At 36.6% G+C, this 22,181-nt stretch overlaps 1 protein-coding gene across 47 annotated transcripts in view; it reads left to right on the top strand.

Annotated features, from left to right (window-relative positions):
* rims1a (regulating synaptic membrane exocytosis 1a) overlaps window positions 1–22,181 on the top strand; it is a 134,967-nt gene that overhangs the window by 24,985 nt on the left and 87,801 nt on the right. For 44 of the 47 annotated variants that reach the window (XR_012389328.1, XR_012389330.1, XR_012389329.1 and 41 more), the window contains exon 3: window positions 18,310–18,523. Coding sequence is in view for 34 of the 47 variants with exons in the window: in XM_073921006.1 (XP_073777107.1) it covers window positions 18,310–18,523 (214 nt within the window). In the remaining 13 variants the exon portion in view is untranslated. Of the gene's footprint in view, window positions 1–18,309; window positions 18,524–19,346; window positions 19,427–22,181 lie in introns of those variants that run through there. The other 3 variants (XM_073921000.1, XM_073920999.1, XM_073920997.1) reach the window with 1 other exon arrangement.

Below are 22,181 nucleotides of genomic sequence, written 5' to 3'. Positions count from 1 at the left end.
GCATCATGCTATAGCCTAGTGTGTGTTTAATGATAAACCTTCACTGGGCTCTGATGGTCCTGTAGATGCACAGCTAGGCCATATGGACACCTTTATCAGGAGATCCCAGCATCCACCACTCCACCGCTAAAGCTACAGCACATATTCTCCATCTGTTTCTTTTATTCCCACTTCTGTCCCCCCGCATCCCTCCTTCTCACACCTCCCTTCCTTCTCCCTCCCACTCTAATCTGTTTGTAAATGGGTAATTCACAGCAGGGTAAAAATAGACATCATCATCATCATCATCTCATGTCCCACCCTAATTAATGACGGGTCTCTATTTTGCCGGGGGCATTAAAGGCCGACAGGTTTATTAAGTGTTTTTATGAGATTTGTTAACTGAAACAAGAGTGTCAGAGAGGCTGTTTAAGGGGAAAAAGTAATGAGTTGGAATATTGACAGAGAAGAGAGGCCACTTGAGTAGATTTCTTAGTAAACCCTGCTTAGCACACACATCTCCCATTGACACTTATTCTTTTGTTGGGGGCAGCCTCTCAAGTTCACGTTCATTATTGCATTACTGTAATGCCTTTAAAATATGTTTTTGTATCTTTATTGTTTTTGGTTCACTTTCACGGTCTACATCTTTCTTGTGAATTTGAAGCTTGACTCCATTCATTATTTAAGGGATGTTGTCTAATCGGCACAGATTTGCTGCCGTCACCAGGGGGTTCTGGGAAATGTTATTGTCCTGGTGGCACTGTATTACTCCTCTGCTGGGCTCTGCCTGAATGAAAAAAAAAAACCTGCTGATTGGGCTAGATGCACTATTGTTCTTGGAAACAAAGAATTATATTAAAATTATATTATATATTATGTTATAATATACAGTGCTCAGCATACAGTATATGAGTTAGGCATGGGCTGGTGTAAGATTCTGATGGTATGATAACCTCGGATAAAAATATCATGATTTCACGGGATTGTTATTACTGCTCCAAAATAAGTGAAGTTTATTCATAAACTAATTTCGAGAGGATCACGTGCTTAGGATTTATCACGGCACTTCCAATCATATAAGCCCTCTGCTACTATAAATAACCACAGTTTTCTGTCCATTTTGTCTTCGTTTGGAAGAAACCCCCCTTCCTCCCCTATTCTCCTCCTTTACCTCTGATCGGGCGGCACGGCAGCCCAGTGGTTAGCACTGTGAGCCCCACAGCAAGAACACTGCCGGCCCTGGTCCTGCCAGGCCAGTGCGCGCTTCTGTGAGGAGTTTGTATGTTCTCCCCGTGTCCACGTGGGTTTTCCTAACCCCTTTTTGTCTAACCCCTTTTCTCATGTTCCCTTAGCTACCGCAGCCGGGGAGTTATGAGACCCACCGAGCTCAGGCTCCCCTCTCGCTCTGCCAATGAGAGGAAGCCCCGGGCTCGAGGATCCCTTGAGCTCGGGGCTCTCTCCCGGGACAGCATGCCAAACAAGCTTTTTATAGATCATCAGCTAAGTGTGAACTCTTGAAGTTCTTTTTATTTGTCTGGGTAAAAAAAAAAAAAAAATCTTTTTTGAACACAATATATTTTATTTTAAAACATTTAAAAACATTTGGACCTGTAGCTTTTGATGTAGAGTTTTTTTTCTGCTGGAGATAATATTGCCCTATAATCCTGATGACACAACCAAAATATAACTGAACATCTAGATCATATGATATTGTGTGCCTACAGTCTTTTCCACAGTATGCTGATTTTTATTTATTTATTTTTTTTGTCAGCAAAGACATTACAGATATTTTAAATATGGTTTAGCTCAGGACTCTGGGCTGGCCATTTCATTATTTTAATGTTTGTATACCAAGTCAGATATTTACCTTTTTTTAATGCTAAACTTCTGAGCAATGAGCTGCTTGAGATTCTCAACATTATTCTGTCCTTTCATGCATTCATCTTTCCTAAACAACTTGCTTTTTGATTGAAATTCAGTAAGTTAATGGCATTGCAAAAATGAAAATTGTAGAAATCACACATTTGGAAAGTCTTGTTATGGCTGAAAACCTGGTGTCTGAGAGTTTCATAAATGTTTTCTAATGAGTTATTATTGCATTTCAGGGGTTATTTGTGTTAAAGGGACAGTTCAACCAAAAATTCAACAGCTATCGTTAATTACTCACCCTTTAGTTCTGATCACTATATTTTGAAGAATGTTGGAAACCCATAACCATTGGCATCATAGTAAGAAAAAATATACTACAGAAGTCAATGGTTACAGGATTGCAACATTTTTCAAAATATATTTTTGTAATCATCAGAACAAAAAGAAAACTCAAACTGGTTTGGAACAATTGAAAGGTGGGTAATTGAAATATCTCTCCTGTCCCCTTTTGTGAAATAATTTTTGGTATCTGCATAAATAATGGCATATTTCTCAGTGTGAACTACCACTTCAAATATCTTTCATTCATGTAACAGCTGTGGATTTCCACTCGCTCACAGTACAGGCTCTTGACAGCAAAGAGCTCCTAGTTTCAAAGGGCTTCCCATCAGGGACTCTGTGAAGAGGATTGGAAACTTCCTTAAAAACAAAAAAAAGGATGTGAAATAACAAACAGCTAAAAGACTAGAGTTTTAAGGGAAGAATATGGCAGTTATCTGGGAGTTACTGGACGCTGGTGTTCCTGTAGCCTTAAGAGTGCAGAGAGGACGTAGCATCTCTCCCCCGACGCTCTGCTGCATCTCCAGTTTGGCATAATGAGGACACCGCTGTACTCTTGCTTCTCTCTACCTGTCCTATGGGAGGCAGCGGCTGGTCATGTGACAGGCACAACACTCCTCTGTGTGCTCATTGGTTTGGTCATGTGACCTTCTCTGTGTTCTGTGCCATCTAGTATCTCCACCAGACAGCGTGAATGAGAGCGCTTATGATTCTGATGCTCATTAGCTGCTGATTTGTCTTTCATATTAATTAAGGGTATTTTATTTGTTTTGATTGTATGTTTTCTGGCTAAGTTATGTACTTTTTTCTTTCTTTTAATATCTTATTATATGTCTGTATGAGCCAGTAATAAAAATTAAGGTATAAAATAAATTATTGAAATATTTTTTATTAGGGGTGTTTACGTTTTGATTTAAAGGTTTAAATTTATTTAAAGGGCACCCATGATGAAATCGTCTTTAGGAAGCTATTGAGACAGAACTGTGTGTAGTATAATGTGTCCACAGTCATACTGGGGTGATATAAAACAATAAGTCTCTATTTTTAAATAACCTGATGTTAAAATAGGATCCAATTCCCTCCCATTCTGAGGCCCACCTCAACTTGACGTAGGAGTGCAGTTTTCCCACCCACCAAATTGATTGATGGCTGCGTATTAACATGTCTTTGTAGTAACGCATATAATTATTTCAACAAGACAGGACGTGTGCAAAGCAACTGGGATTAAAAGATCTGTGCAGCTCTCCGTGATCATCAATCATCATCAAATGTGATCAAGAATGAGTTTTACAAATTTAAAACGTGTTTAATACAGTGCATGTTTGTTATGAATTTCAGCGATTTTAGTGTTTTTATCATCACAGCCGCGTGTCAGAACAATTATAAAAGAAGACGCTTCAATCCCCATTTGTGGACGTTAATTCAGGTTTATTTTTTATTATATTATCATAACAGATATCCATACAGCAGTGTATATTAATGTGTACATTACAATACTGTCACAACTAGCATTAAAGGCACAGGCAACAAAAACAGCTACATTGTGTTCAGAGCAGCAGATTTCAATACTGAGGCATAATAAATAATATGACGGGTGTTTTGAGATGAAACTTTACAGACACATTCTAGAGACACGAAATACTTAAAATAAATCTTTAAAAAGGGGTAAAATAGGTGGATAGGGGTAATCAATAACTTGTGCTGAACACATATTTTAGTTTGTTAAGAGCTAATTTCTCTACAACTTCCCTTTTTTCTTACTTATTTACTAACTTTATTATCTTACATAGGGAATTAGATACTTTTGTTATTTTTGTCAACAAATAAGGAATCTTTTAAACATAATGCAACTTCTTGTTACCTCAAATAATAGTTTGAGTTTAAGAGAGTTCTGTGGTGGAAATGATTTGCTTTGTATAAAGAAGCAAAATATTTTGTATTTACGAAAATAATTTTATAGTTAAGATTTTAATATATTCCTAAAATAATTAATCATTCGTCATATTTGATCTTAAACAGGCTTTTCAGTGACATTTTTTTCTCCAAGGTAATCAAGTATATTGATATATTAATTAATTCTTTCATTCATTCGGCTTAGAAGGAATGCCGCCAATGAACCGCCAACTTACATATGTTTTACACAGCAGATGCCCTTCTAGCTGCAACCCATCACTGCGAAACACCCATACGCTACTGCTAATTTAGTTTATTCAATTCACCTATAGCGCATGTCTTTGGACTGTTGGGCAAACCGGAGCACCTGGAGGAAACATGTGGAGTACATGCAAACTCCACACAAAAATGCCAACTGACCCAGCCGTGGCTCAAACTACCTACCTTCTTGCTGTAAGGCGACAATGATAATCACTGTGTCACCCTATATTGAAATCATTTTATTTAAAAAAAATGTATTATTATAAAAAAAATATTTGTCATTTATTCATTTACACACAAGGAACACTTCAGTATATAATTTTGAATAATCTAAAATGATGTTTGTTTCTGTGTTATAAATTACAAATATTATTCTTTCTAAATAAGTGATTTTAAAAAAGTACTTTTACCAGTCATTTTGGGGAACTTTCCATTCATTTCTCTTACTAATTTCTAACACTTGTATATGTATACATAAAAATAGGATTTTTGATGTATGCTGAACAGTAAGAATTACCCTAAAATGATGAATGAACTCTCTTCACAAGAAAACCTAAATCTAAAAATTAAACATAGAATACTATAGAAAGCTCTGAGAGGGGGAATATGGGATGGAAAGGGTAGCGTAGTTTTGCCACATGGCTGGTCTGTGAGGTCAGCAGGGGGCAGCGCTGTCAACACTATCCACAGTGGGCGAGATCCGGTGGAGGCAGGACTCAGCCATGGCAATGCTCATGCTACCATATGGTGCCACTCAGAGGATGGCAACCCCCATCCTCAGCCTCAGTTCCCGACTGAGTAGAAATAATGGCAAACTGTACAGCAGCCAGTGCTGAATAGACATAGCCAACAGACACGTTGAGACCGGGCCACTGTTATCTGGAGAACTGTCAAAAGCGGATATTTAAGCAGTAGGAGACAGAGTGGGAGCAAACTGTGAGGAGGATGTCAGTGCTGTCTAATAATTTGAAGAGATTACTCTTAGCTTGAAAGAGTTATTTGTTTATAGCTTTTTATGGTGTGTTTTCTTGATGATGTACTGTTGTTTTTAAAAAAAAAAAGTTTTACAGTGTGTACAGATGTGAAAACAATTCCTGCTCGCAAATGGATCGATGAAAATTACAAAACATAAGCATGCCAGGCCACTAGATGACGATGTCACTGTGTGAACACTAGACATCTGCACAAATACAGTCCGGTAATCCACCAGTTTTTTAATAATACTTTTTTATTTGCTTTATTAACAAGAACCAGCAGCGGTGCGGTGGCGCAGCAGGTAGTGCTGTCGCCTCACAGTAAGAAGGTTGCTAGTTTGAGCCCCTGGATTAGATGGCATTTCTGTGTGGAGTTTGTATGTTCTTCACGTGTTGGCATGTATTTCCTGTGGGTGCTTTAGTTTCCCCCACAGTACAAAGACATGTGGTATAAGTGAATTAGGTAGGCTAGTGTTCGTAGTGTATGTGTGTGAATGAGAGTGTATGGGTGTTTCCCAGTGATGGTTGCAGCTGGAAGTGTATCCGCTGCGTAAAACATTTTCTGAGTAAGTTGGCGGTTCATTCTGCGGTGGCGACCTCTGATTAATAATGGGACTAAGCCGAAAAGAAAATGAATGAATGAACAAGAACCAGCATGTACAGTTTTATTATACAACAAAAACACTTTACATTCCCTAACAAGAAGGATTAAATGAGAAAAAAGATAAAATAATAGAGGCTATAGTTATCAAATTACATATAAATATATTACACATAATTTTACAATTTTAGTTACAATCAAGTACTATCAAGAGTTTTTAAATGCATGTATACAAACATTTTTATTTAACGATTACACATAATCATTTTAATCTGGATAAGTTGGAGGTTCGTTCCGAGGGGCAACCTCTGAAATAGAGACTAAGCCAAAAGAAAATGAATGAGTGAAAAATAAATTTCATTAATTCCCTGATGAATAAAGGGACTAAGCCGAAGGAAAATTAATAAATAAATGAATAAATCAATTAATAAATTGGTTGTTTAGTTGTCTATATATTTATATATTTAATTGTCTATAATTGTCTCTATTTTTAGCCTTTTCTTACCACGATCCTACTTAAAAAAACATAATAACACATAATAGCATAACATAATAAATATTATTTTAAATACTAAATCCTATAACTAATATCCTATTTTCTAACACTTTAAAAATGTAAATAATGTAAAGGTTATTGGAGTATGTTCCACAGGAAAGTACAGTAATATTTAAGAAATCGATTATGTTTTTAAGTTTTTTATTTAAAATGTCATGTTTAGTTTGGTACTAGTTTCATACTATTCATTTATAATTTACTGTGAACTTTACTAGAAATTTCTGAGTGAAAGGTGGCATGGTGGCTCAGTGGTTAGCACTGTCGCCTCACAGCAAGAAGGTCACTGGTTTGAGTCCTGGCTGGGTCAGTTGGCATTTCTGTGTGGAGTTTGCATGCTCTCCCCTTGTTCGTGTGGGGTCTCTCTGGGTGCTCCGGTTTCCTCCAAAGTCCAAAGACAGGTGAACTGGATGATCTGAATGAGTGTGTATTAGGGCTATATATAGTTTTAGCATCGATATCGAAATTTGTGCATCCGCAAAATTATCTGTAATGTTCAATTGGGATTATATTTGACCAGGAGCCACAGTCAATGAAGATTTTTACCATAATGGAGCAAAAGTTTATCATTTATATCTGTATTTAAGGCCCGTGACTGTATGAGCATTTTAAGAGAGTTTAAAGCATTTAGACACAACAAATTGTACCACTTGTAACTTTAATAAAAAAAAAAATAATAATAAAATATATATATATATATATATATATATATATATATATATATATATATATATATATATATATATATATATATATATATATATATATCACTTAATTATTTACACAATGAAGTCTATGCAGTGCTATTTTACATTTGATTTTTTTATTTCTGTACCTGACTTCTTACTAAACACAGCTATACAAGTAATCTGGTCTCTCATATCGCAATATATATCACAAAAAAAAAAAAACATCGCAATGTTTTTACAATATTGTGCAGTTCTAGTGTGTATGGGTGTTTTTTAGAGATGGGTTGCAGCTGGAAGAGCATCCACTGCGTAAACATATGCTGGAATAGTTGGCGGTTCATTCCCCTGTGGCAACCTTTGAAATAGAGACCAAGACAGGAAAAATTATAAATTTATGGAAAAAGTTTTTGTTCAACCTCTTTAAATATTTTATTACATTTTAATTACATTTTTTACAGTGTAAATTCACTCATAGGCTTTGAAATTATTGATTTAGCTTTTAGTTCTTTATTTGTATTCAACCGAGAAAAAATATGATTATATTATAATAAATTAATCAGCTATATACTTTTTAATGTGAAAAAGGATTGCTGTGTTTTTATGTCATACAGGATTTCATTAACAGAACAAATCCTTGATTAAGTTTTCTTAAAAATATTGAATCACTCCAAAAAAATAAAAAATAAAAAAAATAAATAAATAAAATAAATAAAGTAGCATTAGTTTTTTTCTGTGTCTGGATTTTAAACCCTCACAAGAAGTATCTGGTCATAGTTGCCAGCCTTCTTATCTGAACTACGAATTAGACGGGAGGTTTTGAATACAAAAATAGACTTTATTTAACATAATAAAACCCAGAAAGTGCAGAGCAGACCTCCGTGCAATCTTTAGTCTCCCCTGGACAATTCTGAAGTATTTTGTGTATGTGCACATTTTTTTTTTTTTTTCTCTGCCCCACCTCTAAGTGTTCTCGTTTTAACTTCTGACCATCCTTGGGTACATTTTTGCTTTCAAGTATACGTTTAGGTGATCTTGTTATTCTTGACTCTTAGTCCTGCTAGCCCAAAGCAACTGTTTTCACACCAGAGATGTCACTTCATAGATGCAACTTCTTCTAAGTGTTTACATCAGGGCTATTCAATTAGTAAATAGGAAAAGCATCCCAAATGAGGAGCTGGAGAGATGTGACTTGTAATATGAGACATGACAAAACAGCATATAAGAGCCCATATGTTGTAGTTTTGGTTTTTAAAACACCCAGCTTGTATTTTTTTTACATTAAAATGTTAAAATATTGTATTTTGAAACTACATAATATCAGTGGATTGTTGGATGGGCTTTTTATTTCAACATTTTTTTCAAATATTGAATTTCAAAGCACAACAAAAGCAGTGCAATGCTTAGGTAGGCTTCTTCTACATTCTCACTCTCTCATTCATAATTTATGTTTTTAAATGCATAACAATTACGGATGCAACAATTATAGATTTTGGTTGTGCGATTATACAGTCTGAAGAATAATCATGGTTTTACGGTTATCAAGTCTAATGTAAATTTAAGCTTTGTATTAGGTAAGTATATCAATTATCTGCATCCTTACATACATAATCATTTTTAATCATTTCTAATAATTCCTCTAACGTATCTTTTATATACATTGCACTGAAAACCACGCACAACTTTTACCACTACAGCGATAGATGTTTTCTACTCAGTGCATCTGGAAGGTGCGAGAGCATCGCTCTGCTTGCGCACCCATATTGGCATATTCTTACATTGGAAATAACAAACTTGCGTGAAAAAGATGCGATATATGAATGGCCCCCTGCTATATTTAATCCTGTGTGCGTGTGAATTAGCCTTGACGTATAAGCTCAGAACTTTAAACTAGTGCACAGGTGGCATAACCTCCCAAGTAGCAAAGAATTCTGGCCCTAATTTGGCATAAATCTGGCACAGAAGTCATTTAAACGGCACTGGCATGCAGCATGTGGGCCAAACATGGCCCTGGTTTTGCAGAGGTGGCATCTTCTTTAAGGCAACACACAATACTTGGGCCAGATGTAAAATGTAGTATTTGGCCCAGATGTTAATAAATGGCATTTGGGCCATGTGAGTTTGGCTTTACTTGACCCACATTTAAAATACATTTTTATTATTTTCAAATAAAAAGTTTTACCAATCAGGTCTCTTCGAGAAAAAGCACACCCATAGCGCACCTAAAGAACAATGATTCACGGGTTTATTAATTTCATTGCAGTCGCGACACACTAACAAATCTGGCCCAGTTCAGGCTCAGTTTTGGGTTATGAACTTGGCTGAAACTTGGCCCAGATATGGTTCATGTTTGGCTCTTGTCTGAAAGCCAGACTTGGTCTACTCTTGTACCGTAATTCACTGCGGCATTTGAGCCAAGCAAAAGCTGACTATTTGGGCCAGAGATGTTTTGCTATGTGGGTTTGTTTAATTACAGCAGTTTCGTTCCGTGCAACAGAAACATGGAGTTTACCTTTATGATTAAGTATCCAAATGTTTTTGGCTGCTCGCGCAACGATTATCAGGTGACTCACTCTCTGCGCAGCCTTTAACTGCAGCTCAAGCTGTATTGAACAGACGCATGTCACTTCATAATTAGTGGCCATTTTTCGACTCAACTAAATTTATTTTTGATGTCTTGGTCACAGAGGGCCAGGACCAATTGCCTCCAAGTTTAGCCCGCGGGCGCCCAATTGAATAGATCTGACATACATTGTTGTGATGGTACATTAACTTGATAATATGTTACTTACTCTCCTGAATGCCTTTCACAGATATAACTTCATATGAGTATTTAACATTTATAATTTTTTTTTTTTCAGCCTCACAGCAAGAAGGTCGCTGATTCAAGCCTCGGCTGGGTCAGTTTGTGGAGTTTGCATGTTCTCCTCGCGTTTGTTTGGGTTTCCTCCGAGTACTCTGGTTTTCCCCACAGTCCAAAGACATGCGGTTCAGGTGAATTGGGAAGGCTAAATTGTCCGTAGTGTATGAGTGTGAATGAGTGTGGATGTTTTCCAGAGATGGGTTGGGTAAAAACATATGCTGAATAAGTTGGTGGTTCATTCCGCTGTGGCGACCCATGATTAATAAAGGGACTAAGCCGAAACGAAAATGAATTAACATTTTTTTAGCAGCTTCTCATAACAAGCTCCTGTGCAGTCTTACTAATCTTACACAAACCTAGTTTTATCCTGGCTCGTGTTTACCGTACACTACTACATACTATTAGAGAATAAAAAATCTGCTTCAATCTCCAGTTTGGTTACTGTTATTCCACGTGGTAATGACCGCCGCAAAATCAACCCACCAAATAATTCAGTTCATTTGAAGTCCATTTATTTTCAGGTGTCTGTCTGCAGAAATCAATCATGCATGGAGCTGCCTGTATCTGAAAAGGGGGGCTTAATTTGTAAATTGGTAGGGAGTGATATTCTCGCTATGTTCCTGACGCTTTCACATGGTGTACTTTGATGGATTTCCGCTCTCTTTTAAACATTGATCTCCAGGTGATGGGATAAATCATTCCAGTCTGGCCTCTGTGACTCGGGTCCCCTTGCGAGATCTAGAAGTCACCTATTGCTGAATTTATAAGCAAAAGCATCTTAAAGAAATGCAGTTAAACAGCTGTTTAATGCAAAACATAAGCGGCTGCCATATACAAAGAGGTCTTTAATTCATGGAACCAATATAGTGAAAGTGCTGCGTTCATTGAAGAGGCTAAATTTGGCTCATTTTTATCAAGAGTGATGAGACCATTTCTTTCTCAGGTACTTCTGGTGTGGGAGTTTGCCTGGGGGATTAAATTGCTGCCCTGTTTGTCATTCAAGAAAGTGTTGTGGATAGGACGAGGAGGTGTTTTTCTGCTTTGGGGATTCCTTGTCTTTCATAGTGTATGTTTATTAATGTTTGTTTGTTTAGGGTGTCACAGTGTTCTCAAAATATTTTAGTGTACCATGCAGGAGTATGTTTTTCAGGAAGATGCTATTTTAGTCTTTCTACTTCAAGTTTAGATCAGTATGTTTCTCAGTGAATTAGACCTAATTTCAAGTACATTGCAGTAAGAATGTATATGCATACATGCAGTGTAGGGCTGAAACTGATCACATGTAACTTGGACAGTTTTTGAAAATGTAGTGCTTTTTAATTAGATTGTTACATTTTTTATGTTACATTTTCCCCTATGATGAAAATAAACTATTGCAAGCTGTTTGGACAGAACTGTATAGGTATAGTGTGTCCACAGACATATTGGGGTAATAGAAACACAACAAGTCTTTTTAAGTTTTTTTTTATTTTATATTTCCTGACATTAAAAAAGGACAGTGTGTCAGGGTTCTGCCACTTTGGTCTTGTAAATTCTTGTTTTGGTGGCAGAGCTCTGACACTTCTCATGTCGGGTCCTGTTTCTGTCTCTGTGTGAGCGCGCGCCGTCGTGGGTGTACGTAGAGTGTGCGCGCTCCTGCTTGACGCGGCCGCGCGCGCGCTCTGCGTCACTCAGACGCGTGCGCTCTTGTACTCGTGTTTGTGTTTTCGTTTGTCAGCAGCGTGGTGTTTCATTCCCAGCGTCTCAGTCTTGTTGGTTTCGGTTTTGGTCGGCGCTGGGATGAAGCATGCACGCTGCGTGTGTGTGCGCACGGTGAGTGCTTTCATTCATCGTGTGCTCGTGTCTTGTGTCTTTTGTCAAAGCACGTGGCTCGGTGTTTACATTGTGGTCACGTGCTTTTGTCGTGTGCTTCAGTGTTGTGTGAGCGCATGGCTTGTATTGTCTGTCTGTGTCATGCGCTCTCCCGTCTATTGTCTTGTCCCACCCACCTTGTTACCTTGTTTGTAATTATTATTTTCACCTGTCCGCCTGTCTGTTTATTGGTTTGTCTTTCCTATTTATTCTCCTAGTGTGCTCTGTTCCGTGCTGGTCCGTTGTTGATTGTTTTCTTCCCTGTTGTACGAGGTTTGCTAATTCTGCTCTACAACAGTGGTTTAAAGTTGTGTCTGCCAAGTTCCAGATCTTGTCTAGTTACGTGTATAATATAATGTTGTGTTTTTCCCCACATGGGGAGATTTGAGTTTTGTTTTTGTTTTATTTTTCAATAAATTCTTCATTCCCCGCATTTGGGTCCTCGCCTCCTCTTCATCACCCCCAAATCCTGACACAGTGATTTTGAATATTTTTTTTTTGCAAATAAATTGGGATAAAAATAAAACAGTTTCCACAAACATTTAGGATCTAACAGTTTTCAACATTGTTAATAATATATTTGGCTATTAGCATAGAAGGATTTCTGAAAGAAACTTTAAGCATTTTTACAATTGTTTACATATGCACAAGTGTATTGCATGTATTTTTACCAATATAATACGTTTCCATGTTTGATTAAATCCATTTTAGCCCTGTTGAACTCAGACTGAACACTTTCTAAATGATGTACTGTGCATTTGTATTTTTTCGTGTGACTGTGTTCAGATTTGTCCTCTCGTGTTAGAGGATGAATGGATCTGCCGTTCCCTGTGAGCTGCATTTATGGCTCCATCACAGGCTGCCAACGTGCGCTGCTCCCTCATAAACGTGTGTTTGTCCCGGCCGCTATGAATGATGTCGAATGTACACGGACTCAACCTCAGCAGTACTTTCACTACATCTCTGTCCCTCGTCTGTCCTTTCATACAACATCCTGGCACAGATCGGGTGGATTTATGCCCATGTAGGGAGCTGAGAGGCCCAGCAGACATGATAAATGGGCCAGTCTGTAGACCCAACCAAAGCCTCGGCAAGAACGCAGCGCAACAGCCAATGGTGTACAGTTGTAGCTTCTGTCATGGTGTGCGTTTGCACGAGCGACTGCTGACAGATGTTTAATCATGGCCGTTTCCATGTGCTCGACCGACAGCTGAGTCCAGCTGTCACGAAGCAGGGGAAAACGCCTCAAAAAACCCACACGTATCTCCACGACACTTTTCCTTTACTTTACCACATTAATTAAAGCTTCCGCGTACCTTAATTACAGCAAGATCTATGCTAATGTTGGAGTCCTGTGTGAATTGCTCGCCATCTTCTTGCAGACTCTCTACCTTATTTGCATTTCACAAAAGGTTTACTTCTATTCCTGGATGAGAAGGGGAGAGAGAGAGAGAGAAGCAAATGATTTGTGATGGGGAAGAGGGGTTTGCGCTAGTAAAGTAAAGCTGTGGTTCACTTTCGTATAACCTTGCGCTTCACTTATGGGTCTTTGTTTTATGTGCTGTCTCAATTATGGCAAGCCTGGGCTGCTTTCCTGAATATCATTTCCTGCTCAGAGTACAAAGCACTTTCATATGTTCTTTTGCAGTGCCAAGCTCAATGTTTGTCTCTGTTTCTCCTGTTTTTCATAAAGTGCTGAAAGGTCTTTTTTTGTAGTCTAGAGATGCTCAATTTCCTTTTGGTGCTGCATAGTTCATGTTAGATGCTGGAGCTAAAGGTCATTGAGATGTGGATGTTTGAAAGGAGAATGTTGCATCTTCATTTTTAAACATGGAAGAGCTAACGAGCTGTGCTTAATTTTGTGAGATTTTAGATCCCATTTGACGTTATTAGAAAGTATGATGTTACGATTTACCAATAATAGGGCATGTCAATATGACGAAATACATGGACAAAATTAAAAGTCTATCATTTCATATTATGTTGTATTTTTTTATTTTTTATTTTTTGCACATAGGTGCGTTCAACATGAAGCAAAGCTACAGCCGGTTGTCAATGAGATTAGCCGAGCGCAGGTGGGAGTGGAGTTGAAAATGGAGCCTTCAGGCCAAACAATTCGGGGCTCAAATTTGTGGGAGTCATGATGACCGATCACATGGCGTGATCATGTATTTATTTATTTATTTATTCCAATAACAACAAAGATTTACAGTACAAATAAAACATAATGCAGTCTCTACAAGTTCATTTTTAAACAATATGGGAATTATAAATTAATTTTAAGTAGCCTACATAACAAACACATGAGAAATAAGGGGGAAACAAGAGAGAACATAAAAAGGAAATAAATATCCACGAATAGGGTTATTTGGGATAATAAAAACATTTTTTTTGATAAAAGCACTTTAATCCAAAAAGATTGAACAAAAGGACCAACACAAATGAGCTACACTTTAAGTAGAAATTTCCCAGAAAGAGCAGGTACATCAATGTCACTTTTAACATTTCTGCATAAATGGCTTGACATAAGATAAAATATTTTAATCATATATTTTATATTTAATAAAATAATTTGTTGTGTTTTGAAATTTGTGAGATGGAATTTGTCCAATAATAAACCCCAAAAACACGTGGTCGTTGTCATGATGTGAACTCAATTACAGCCAATTGTCTAATATTCGTGTTGTTATCTCAGCTCCAGCAGTCACACTTAAGATGCTGCACAGGCTGAAACAGTTGTCTGATTTCGGAGCACTGTTGCGGTACTTTGATGCCACATGTGACAGTCATGTGGCATCGGTGAATCATCAATCCAGACAAAATTTCTAACCAGCGTGCACTGCTACAAGACATATTTTGATGGATCTGCGCAGCAGATCTTTATGCTGCCATGCCACACTGCTCAGTACAGTGAAAAGTTCCTTCATTCGTTTTCTTGTCAGCTTAGTCCCTTTATTATTCACAGCAGAATGAACTGCCAGCTTATTCCCACCTCTGGGAAACATACACACACACATTCACACACACTCATACACTACGGACAATTTACAATAACAGGGTCACACAATAACACTAATTTAGAAGTCAATGCACAACATAATTTACTTATCAAAGATGAATTTTTTGAATATAGATAAGCCCAAATTATACATAGTGTTGAGCTTGAGAGCTTTTCACTATGGGCCCGTCTGGTTACAGACTTGCGACCCCGAGATGTTTCATCCTTCTCTTTAAATACCCTATAAGAGCAATAAATAGTTTGATTGTTAAAGTTAACCAGTGACTTAAAGATTTACTCATCTGTTGGGATTTAATCCAAATCTATCAAAGATAGTGAACAAAACCTTGTTACTAGTCCCACCTGAGTATTTATCAATACTAAAGGGGAAGGAAAGTTCAGGAAAGAGGGCAAAAATGTGTGAAAGTCTATGGGCTTTTTTCTTTAGATTCCAGAGTTCTCGTTGTTTTATTACAGGGCACATTTACAGTATGTCTGAGTAAAATCCATCCTACAGATAGATGGATAAATGTTGCTCTCTGTATTACCAAAATTGAATTACCCCAATGAATACATTAAAGTGTAATACCAAACTGAACTCTGTTTAGTATTATTTGCTGTGAAAGATCAACATCTGAAACCCCCTTAAAGAAACCTCAACACTCTTTCTCTTGGAACTAATAATGAACTTGTTGCTTCAGTGCTGGAGCTTGTTGTTTGAGTGTCTCTTTGACACGCAGGACATGTTTGCTGGTGACTGTAGGGGTGCACAGGGGGAGGGAGACCCGGGTTAGGGATGAGGGCAGGTGTTCAAATCATCTCCTTGTCTTTCACCGGGACACGTTCTGCATGGCTGGTCGCACGTTGATTACATTCCATATAGCATATGCTTTTAACTCTCTATGTAGGTTGCTTATTGTAATATACGTCATATGGCATCGTCATGGCGGAGGAGTCTGTGAGGAAGACCTCTTTAGGGTAAGTAAAGCTCTGGACAGATGTTTAGATTGGGCTGAGTTGTAGGTGTCATGTAACTTAAGAACGATCTCGAGTTAATCATTTTGTTGGATTTTCTTTTTTGGAAGGTGTTTATGCAATCTGTGATTGATTGTTTAGGATGACCCCATAGGTTGGAAAGAAGTGAGCTGAAGCTGGAGTGATCATTGTGGTGTACTAGGTTACTTTGAGATTGGATGTGTATAGCTGGTTCTGTGTAAATTTTGTATGACTATATTTTGAAAGATGCCAACATTGTCTTCAGTCACTTAGATTAATAATAACCGAGTGGTTATCTGCAGCATATTGTACTCTCACAGTAAACGCGCGTTCAAGTTGCATTTAGGATTTTGTATGTTAGTTTGATTATGTTTTGTGTAATGGATTTAAAAGAAAAATTCTAATACTTACAGTTCAAAATACTGTGGTAACTGCACAATTGGAAACTGGGCATAATAAACATTACTGTTGGCTTTTGGGTCAAAACAAAAACAAGAATTGAAAATATTGTCATAAGCAAAAACAGTCAATCATGTAAATAGCATATATAATAATACTAAACTTGGGGTATTAGATAAACAAAAAAAGTGTAATATATATGTAAAATGTTAAAATGGGAGGTGGTTGTTAACTTGTTTCTTTAAAATGTCAATATCAAAATTATTCAAAATAATTGTATTTTAAATGTATTTATTCATTGAAAAAGGTTAAAAGTTGGGGTCTATAAGCTAATGTAAAATTTGCTTTTATAATAAAGGGGTTATATTTAATGTGTTGGTAAAATGTTAATAGTGGTGGATCAGCAGGATAATTATTGTAAAACTTGTAAAAATTGATGTATTTTACATGCCTAAAATGTAGAAGCTGGCAGTGAAATCTGAAGGTAACAAGGTAGAAATCATACATTTGCTGAAACATGTTAAAACACTTGGTACTTTTGTTATATTTAAATGTAAATTGTTAAGGAGAAAAAATACAGTTGAAGTCAGAATTATTAGCCCTCTTTGAATTATATATATATATATATATATATATATATATATATATATATATATATATATATATATATATATATATATATATATATCCTAAATGATGTTTAACAGAGCAAGGAAATGTTCACAGTATGTCTGATAATATATTTTCTTATATATATTTTAAGTGAAAGTATTTGTTTTATTTTGGCCAGGATAAAAGCAGTTTTAATAAATAAAAAAAAAACATTTTATGGTCAAATTCATGTTCAAATTCAAATTCAAATTTATGGTCAAATATGGTCAAAAGATCATTATTTGCTGTCATCATGGCAAAGATAAAATAAATCAGTTATTATAAATGAGTTATTAAAACTATTATGTTTAGAAATGTGTTGAAAAGATTTTCTCTCCATTAAGCAGAAATTGGGGGAAAAAATTAATAATGGGACTAATAATTCAGGGGGGCTAATAATTCTGACTTTAACTGCATGTTAAAATTGAAAATGTCAAATCAGAAGGTAAGTTGAGGTTAAAGAATTGAGGGTTCATAATCTATATTGTTATATTTGAAGGCAAAATGTTGCAAATAAGGGGTTATCGATTAAAATGTCTAAATTTAAAAGTGAAATTTCTAACCCGTGGCATTATTTACTGAAAATGTTATTGATGGTAAAATGAAACCATCAAATGTTAAAATTGATCACCTTATTGTACACTGTAAAAATATCTGGTAATTACCAAGTTCTGTATTTCATGATTTACATTTCATTCTGTTTATTTTATGAATTACATTATTGGATATGGACCTCTGCTCTGTCTATTTTTGATTATATTGCCAGGTTTTTTATTGTAATGTACTACAACAATACAGACAATATATCATTTAAAACTATTAAAAACGACAATACAAGTCACTTTTCAACATAAAAAGTTGAAGAGGAGTGATCAAGATCCCGAAATGCAGTTTTAAAGCATAATAATAATAATAATTATAATAATAAATAATAATCATAATAATGAATCTAAATACATGGAAAGTTGTTAATTTACGGATTTATTTCCGTTTAGTTGATTGATTTTTAAGTTGACAGTAAAATCTGAAGGTAAATGGAGGAATTACTATGGGATTACTATGATAAAGCAATTACTATGTTAAAATACTACATTTGAAAGTACATTACTACAAAGCAGAGACTATTGGGTCATATAAAATACAAGGGTTATTGAATTGCACTTGAGGGATAAAATTAGGGTAATTATTAAGCTACATTGTTATTTACAAGTGACATTTGAAAAAATTAAATAAAATAAAAAAGATGTTAAACGGCAAGCTCAATAGCTTAGTCCCTGATTTATCATTATTTGTATAATTTTATAATCAAAAGACAAGCTAAAAACGTTAAACTGTCCACTGTTAAATTTGAGCCTAAATTCTGCTGTTCTTCATCTCTCTCTCATCCTCCCAGTTTGCACCAGCAGTTTGCCAACTACAAGGAGCAGGTGAGGCGGACTGGCCCGGAGCCCCAGCAGAGGCAGCAGGGCCAACACAAGGATGACGCCCCCACCTGTGGCATCTGCCACAAGACCAAGTTTGCTGACGGCTGCGGAAACCTGTGCTCCTACTGCCAGACTAAGTTCTGTGCCCGGTGCGGAGGACGGGTCTCTCTGCGCTCCAATAACGTGAGTACCTCCTCCGTCCTCTGTGTCTAGAGCTGCATCTGTGCACATTTAAACAGGGACAGGAGAAAAGGCGAGCGAAAGGTTAATTGGGCATTAGTCAGAGGAGATGACGCTACTGCCCGCGGGGGGTCGCCGCTCACCCATGCTGCGATGCCCAAGTTGCCGCTGGGTCTCCACAGGGGCAGCCGTACCACGCAAAGGGGAGCACCTGAATTGGTGGATCACCTCCTGGAGTGTGATATTTACCTACGCTTTCTGTTCCTTTCACCCAGTCCAGAGCGCTAATTAGTGTTTGGTGGTAATGAGTACAGTGTAGAATCAACAGAAGGAGAGCTTTAGAGGAACTGGAATAGGCAGTGAGGGCAGTGGGGTGGACATGGGGGTGAATGTAATTATTAACACAGATTCAGTTATTGATGTATTCATTTGGAGTAAATATGTACTATATAGGCTTTCAGAGCAACACAATGAAGGCTTTTTGTGCTGCAACTATTGTTCAAAAATAGTTTTGGGATACTTGCAACTGGCGAATAAATCAGGAAAGTTTGTGTTGGTCAATGCTACAGTACAGTTAGTTAGTTATTTAGTTAGTTAGTTTGTTTATGTTTTATTTTGTTTCTAATATTCAGTCAGTGGATTATGGATAATATCTCACCACTTTTTAATATGTTATTAAAATTTGGTATAACTTGTTTTCACACCTGCCTTATTTAATTCGCACTCGTTCATTTGGGGTGAGAACATGATCCAAACTAGAACAGACCCAACCGCAAAAAGTTCTGCACCTTTTTGGACTAATCCAGCTGCTGTACTCCGATGTGCTGTGCATTATGGGATGTGGAGGAAAAAGATTTGTTGACAGCGCTTTACCAACAATTTTTAAACAGAGAGAGGGAGAGAAAGGTAAAAACATTACCTGATGGATCATTGGTAATATTTCCGGAAGATGACCATAGCCCCTTTCACACAGTGATACCGGTAAATATCCGGAAAATTTCCGGAACGACTTTACCGGTATATTCAAAAAAGCGCTGTTCACACAGGCGAGGACGTTACGGAAATTTTTCGGAAAAGAGCATTCACACATCCATTCCAAAATACCGGTAAATTCTGAAATCATTCACCACAAATGAGCTTTAAACGGCTGCGCTTGTATTTGTAAACATTTGACTAAATTACAAACTCTGTGGATGATCAATGTTGTGAACAACTTTCGCAGGATCACTTTCGCATGTCGAGATGTTCATAATATGTGCGTGTGCAGGCGCTCACAGGCTGTTTCACAGGCACACCCAAAGCTTGAAAGTAAACAAATAACGGCTTATCATAAGCATCTCATCGATGATTATTTACACAGTTGGCATAAAGAAGAACATTTAAACGTGATCTGACTAACTTCTAGCAGCTAAATATGTCTGGAAAAATATTCAAAGGTTTTTATTCTCAAAAACCGCGCGGACGTAAATGCGTCTGACTGTTGTGATTGGCTAAAGCAGACGTCTCACGTCAGCACGTTCTAGACGTGCACGCGCTTATTACGGGAATCTTCCTTCTGCATTCACACAGCGCAGCATTCCGGCAAATTGTTACAACTTCTCTTTCAGCCAGAACGAATTTACCGGTATTTTCAAAAAGGACCTGTTCCCACATACTACCTTTCCAGAAAATTGCCGGCAATTTTCCGGAAAGGTCTGTATGTGTGAAAGGGGCTCATGTCGCAGTTTAGCTAAATTAATTCACGCCTCCTCCTGAAATGACTTGTGATGTGCCTTTGCTGTTTGCAATGCGTTAAAATATTGTTTTATTGTTTCATTGTTTCCAGCCACACCCGCGTTTCATTCTCGAAATGTAGTTTATCTAAAGTGATGTATACAAACTACATACGTACATGTAGTATTAGACCAGGGATACAATCAACCAGCGCAGTCAACTTGCGGGAGTTCCATTGACTCTTTCCCACACGTTAATTCTGACCAATCGAAAATTAGTTTAGGAAATACGTTCAACGCCTGGACAATGTAGGATATGGGTTTTGTCGAGTAAGGGGAAGCTGCAGGCCCGGAGACCCAACTGCACGCTCAGACCTGCATGCACAGACCTGCACTTCCAGACCAGACAGTGCCCCCTGCTGTTGGGTTGGGTGAAGCGGCAGGTACGGAGACCCAACTGCACACTCAGACCAGCACTTTCTAGCAAGTAGCAACATCAGAAACGCCAGTAAGGTTCTTGATTATTAAAGCGATTCCTGAAAATTATCAAGTTTTATGGCATAAATCAATGTGGTGTAAAATATTACACTAACAAAAATTATTTCAGTGTTTGATTTGATCAAAATTTGTGTCAAAAGAGCATTATTTTATGATATTTACAGCTTGCTTTTATTTTATCTATTATTGTACCATTCTGGGACAGTTTTCTAGCAATGTTTTCTGGCAAAATAAAAAAAAAACTTTAAAGTAAAAAAGTTAAAATAAAATGCAGCCTATAATATATAGCGCAATTATTATTTGTAACATATTTTAGTGCTGTATAGGTCTACTGTACGTATTTCTGCATTATCTATCTAAGAGTGCTACCTAAGACAATAACAGTAACACAATAACAGTTTATCAATTATTTACAAGTTATGTAATGATTACAAACATGTTTTTTGGAAATCAAAATATCAATGAAATTTGCATAGAATTTACAATATGGGCTCTATTAGGTGAAATCAAAACAAATTTTTTTTATTAAAAGTGGGTCTCTGCCAACACTAATACAGTGTACCAAAGACTGCAGATATTTCCAGTTTTTTTGCTCTAGAAATGAAAAATCTCCCCAATAAGAATGTAAAGCATTTATTTTGTTTGATGTTATATTCTACGTAAAAAAATAATTATTACTCCAATTATTATTTTTCACCATTTTACCATGTATTGTTTGCAACTTGACTTGTAGGACCTTATGAAAAAGTACACAAAAATAAAGTTGGTTGTGAGAAAATTACCTAGAGTACTATAATTGTATGTGAAGAAATTTATTGTATATGAAGATAATATTCATTCCCTCAACTCAATACGAAACAGTGATAAATCCTTAATGATAAAAAAAACAACAACAACAAATGTTTGAAAATATTGAAGCAACTGAACAATATATATTTACAAATACAATTAATAAAAATACAATAGAATTATTGTATTAAATCAAAAATCTAGTACGTTTAATATTTCATATAATAATCTATTCTATTTACAGCCTAATATTTTATAGTAGAAAAATAGTTTAAATTACAATTTAGAAGCAGCTGAAATCAAGTTAGTCGATCTTTTAAACAGCAGGTGGCACTGTGAAGGTCTGGAAGTGCAGGTCTAGCCGTCTGAGCGAACAGGTCTGAGCGTGCGGTTGGGTCTCCGGGCCTGCAGCTTCATACTATTGTGGTTTTGTCAGATGACTGCATTTTGGTTCTTTTCAACTGATTCAGACCAAAGCAATCAGTGTGGTGTGAAAAGGACCCAAAAATGGCAGAAAAATGCCACAGTGTATTATTTGTTGCCCTTGGTTCGGACCAAATGAACTGAACCACAGATGTGAAAGCACCCTTACATAAACATTTATTTATTTATTTATTTATTTATTTATTTATTTATTTATTTATTTATTTATTTATTTATTT

Source organism: Danio rerio, chromosome 13, assembly GCF_049306965.1.
Source record: "Danio rerio strain Tuebingen ecotype United States chromosome 13, GRCz12tu, whole genome shotgun sequence".
Classification (NCBI taxonomy): domain Eukaryota; kingdom Metazoa; phylum Chordata; class Actinopteri; order Cypriniformes; family Danionidae; genus Danio; species Danio rerio.
Note: the sequence above shows the minus strand (reverse complement) of the source record. Positions and strands in the feature narration are given on the sequence as shown.